This window comes from Propithecus coquereli, unplaced genomic scaffold, assembly GCF_000956105.1.
Source record: "Propithecus coquereli isolate 6110/MARCELLA unplaced genomic scaffold, Pcoq_1.0 Scaffold584, whole genome shotgun sequence".
In the NCBI taxonomy this organism is placed as follows: domain Eukaryota; kingdom Metazoa; phylum Chordata; class Mammalia; order Primates; family Indriidae; genus Propithecus; species Propithecus coquereli.
Genome location: NW_012151774.1, coordinates 219,281 through 221,845, shown reverse-complemented (window position 1 = coordinate 221,845; position 2,565 = coordinate 219,281). Strand labels below are relative to the sequence as shown.

Sequence of the window (2,565 nt, the reverse complement as noted above, 5' to 3'; positions counted from 1 at the left end):
GGAGGGGAGGAGGAGGAGTAGAGAAAAAAAATGAAAAAGAAAAGAAAGAACAGGTGAGACCGGGAGACTCCAATCTCCCCTGGCGACTCCTGGCAGGATCCCGGGAAAAGGAGCCTTTGCAGGAGCGGCCCCCCCCCCCGCCCCCGCCCAAGCTGAAGGTGGCGGACAGGTGGGCGCGGGGCTCTCACCTGTACAGAAGCCGGCCCCGGTCCCGCGCGCTGATCTTCCCCCACAGTCCATTCTCAAAGGCATCCTTGGCCGCGGCCACTGCCTTGTCAACGTCGCTGACCTGGGCCAGGGACACCTGGCAGATGACCTGTCGTGGGGGCAGAGCCGTGACGTTCTTCGTGGGCCGGGGCACTCAGACACCTCTGCCCGCCCCCCGCCCCTGGGTGAGGCACAGTCTGGGGAAAGGTCTGGTTGTCTTTCTCCATATCGGGGGCCGTCTCTTCAACTCCCATTGAACCCAGAAAGAATTTTCTTTTTTTTTGAGACAGCGTCTGGCTCTGTCGCCCAGGCTAGAGTGCCGTGGCGTCAGCCTCGCTCACAGCAACCTCCAACTCCTGGGCTCAAGCGATCCTCCTGCCTCAGCCTCCCGAGTAGCTGGGACTACAGGCATGCACCACCATGCCCGGCTGAATTTTTCTATATATTTTTAGTTGTCCGGCTAATTTCTTTCTATTTTTAGTAGAGACAGGGGTCTCGCTATGTTGTCCAGGCTGGTCTCGAACTCCTGACCTCGAGTGATCCTCCCGCCTCGGCCTCCCAGAGTGCTGGGATCACAGGCGTGAGCCACCGTGCCCGGCCAGAAAGATTCTTTCTTAAGGGAAATAGACTAGGCGTTGGAGGCAACTGGCCGTGGCCCTGGGTCTGCACCCGTGTGCCCATGTGCACCTTGTCTGGGGGTGGAGGCGAGGCCAGAGCTCCTTGCTGGCCACCAGGGACCGCCGTGCCCTCCCCCACCCCACGCAAGAAGGGCAAGCAGGGGGCGAAGCGGGAGGAGGCCGCGGAGGGCGCCAGGCCTGCACTCACACTTCCGTCGGTCGGGTTGATGGTCTCGTACGTCTTGCCGCCGTCGGCATCCACGAACGCCCCCCCAATGAAGAGCTGGTGGGGCATCTGGAGCGTCCGCTTGTTGACGGCCATTTCCACCTGGGAAGCAAGGCCTTGGCTGTAGCGTGGATTCTTCTTTTTTTTTTTTTTGAGACAACAGTCTCACTGTGTTGCCCGGGCTAGAGTGCCGTGGCGCAAACTCCTGGGCTCAAGCGATCCTCTTGCCTCGGCCTCCCGAGTAGCTGGGACTACAGGCACGCGCCACCATGCCCGGCTAATTTTTTCTATGTATTTTTAGTTGTCCGGCTAATTTCTTTCTGTTTTTAGTAGAGATGGGGTCTCGCTATGTTGTCCAGGCTAGTCTCGAACTCCTGACCTCGAGCGATCCTCCCGCCTCGGCCTCCCAGAGAGCCACCACGCCCGGCCCGTGGATTCTTCTTGAGCAGCACAAACCCGCACGGGCACACAGGAAACACAAAGACAGGCAGACGACCAGCCACACACACACACGCACAACTGAGGGGCCGGGGCTCAAGCCCCCGCGGCCCCCTTGGGGACTGTCACTTGGGCGGCGGTGGCATCTGAGTGGTCAGGAGACACGAAGGGTGCAGACTTTGAGGCCCACCCTCGGGGTGGGGTCCCACTTCCTCCTCGTGGGGCCTCAGGCTGGTTACTCGGCGCCCCACGGTGGGGCTGCGAGGGTTCTTAGCCCACAGAAAAAGCCAGCACTCACGTAGTGGACGGCGCACTGGCTGTCATCCTCGTCCCCTCGCAGTTTTCTCACTAACAGCTGGATGAAGTCCCCGAAGGTGGTTGCCATGTAAACATCCTCGTTTTCCAGCTCCAGGTCATCACAGAGTTCCTTGACTTCCTCCACCAGCCTGGAGGAGGGAGACAGAAAGATCGGGAGCACGGGAGGAGGCATGGCGGACCTGCCCAGTTCCAGAGGCAGCAACGCCACCCCCTTTACCTAGAAGGGGCCTCCATCCGGCACCCAGAGTGTGGCCATGAGCCTAGAACCGGGGGGCAGAGCCTGGCTCCAACTTACTAACTGGGGACCTCGGGCAAATGACTGACTCCTCTAAGACTTAGTTTCTTCATCTGTAAAACGAAAGTAACAAGAGCTCCTCTACTATTTCGTGATGAGTCAATGAGACAACTCGCGTATTGATAATAATAATTAATAAGAGATCAGGCCTGGCGCGGTGGCTCACGCCTGTAATCCTGGCTCTCTGGGAGGCCGAGGCGGGAGGATTGTTTGAGCTCAGGAGTTGGAGACCAGCCTGAGCAAGAGCAAGACCCCGTCTCTAATAAAATTAGAAAGAAATTAGTTGGACAACGAAAAATATATAGAAAAAATTAGCCGGGCATGGTGGCGCATGCCTGTAGTCCCAGCTACTCGGGAGGCCGAGGCAGGAGGATCGCTTGAGCCCGGGAGTTGGAGGTTGCTGTGAGCTAGGATGATGCCACGGCACTCTAGCCCGGGCAACACAGTGAGACTGTCTCAAAAAA

The 2,565-nt window shown here is 58.6% G+C and overlaps 1 protein-coding gene across 1 annotated transcript in view; it reads right to left on the bottom strand.

The window, feature by feature from the left end:
• Window positions 1–2,565, bottom strand: part of ALDH1L1 (aldehyde dehydrogenase 1 family, member L1) — a 68,568-nt gene that overhangs the window by 24,142 nt on the left and 41,861 nt on the right. Inside the window, exons 8-10 of the mRNA XM_012658379.1 lie at window positions 1,787–1,934; window positions 1,033–1,152; window positions 189–316 (exon numbers count right to left, since the gene is read on the bottom strand). Coding sequence (XP_012513833.1) covers window positions 189–316; window positions 1,033–1,152; window positions 1,787–1,934 — 396 coding nt within the window. The remainder of the gene's footprint in view (window positions 1–188; window positions 317–1,032; window positions 1,153–1,786; window positions 1,935–2,565) is intronic.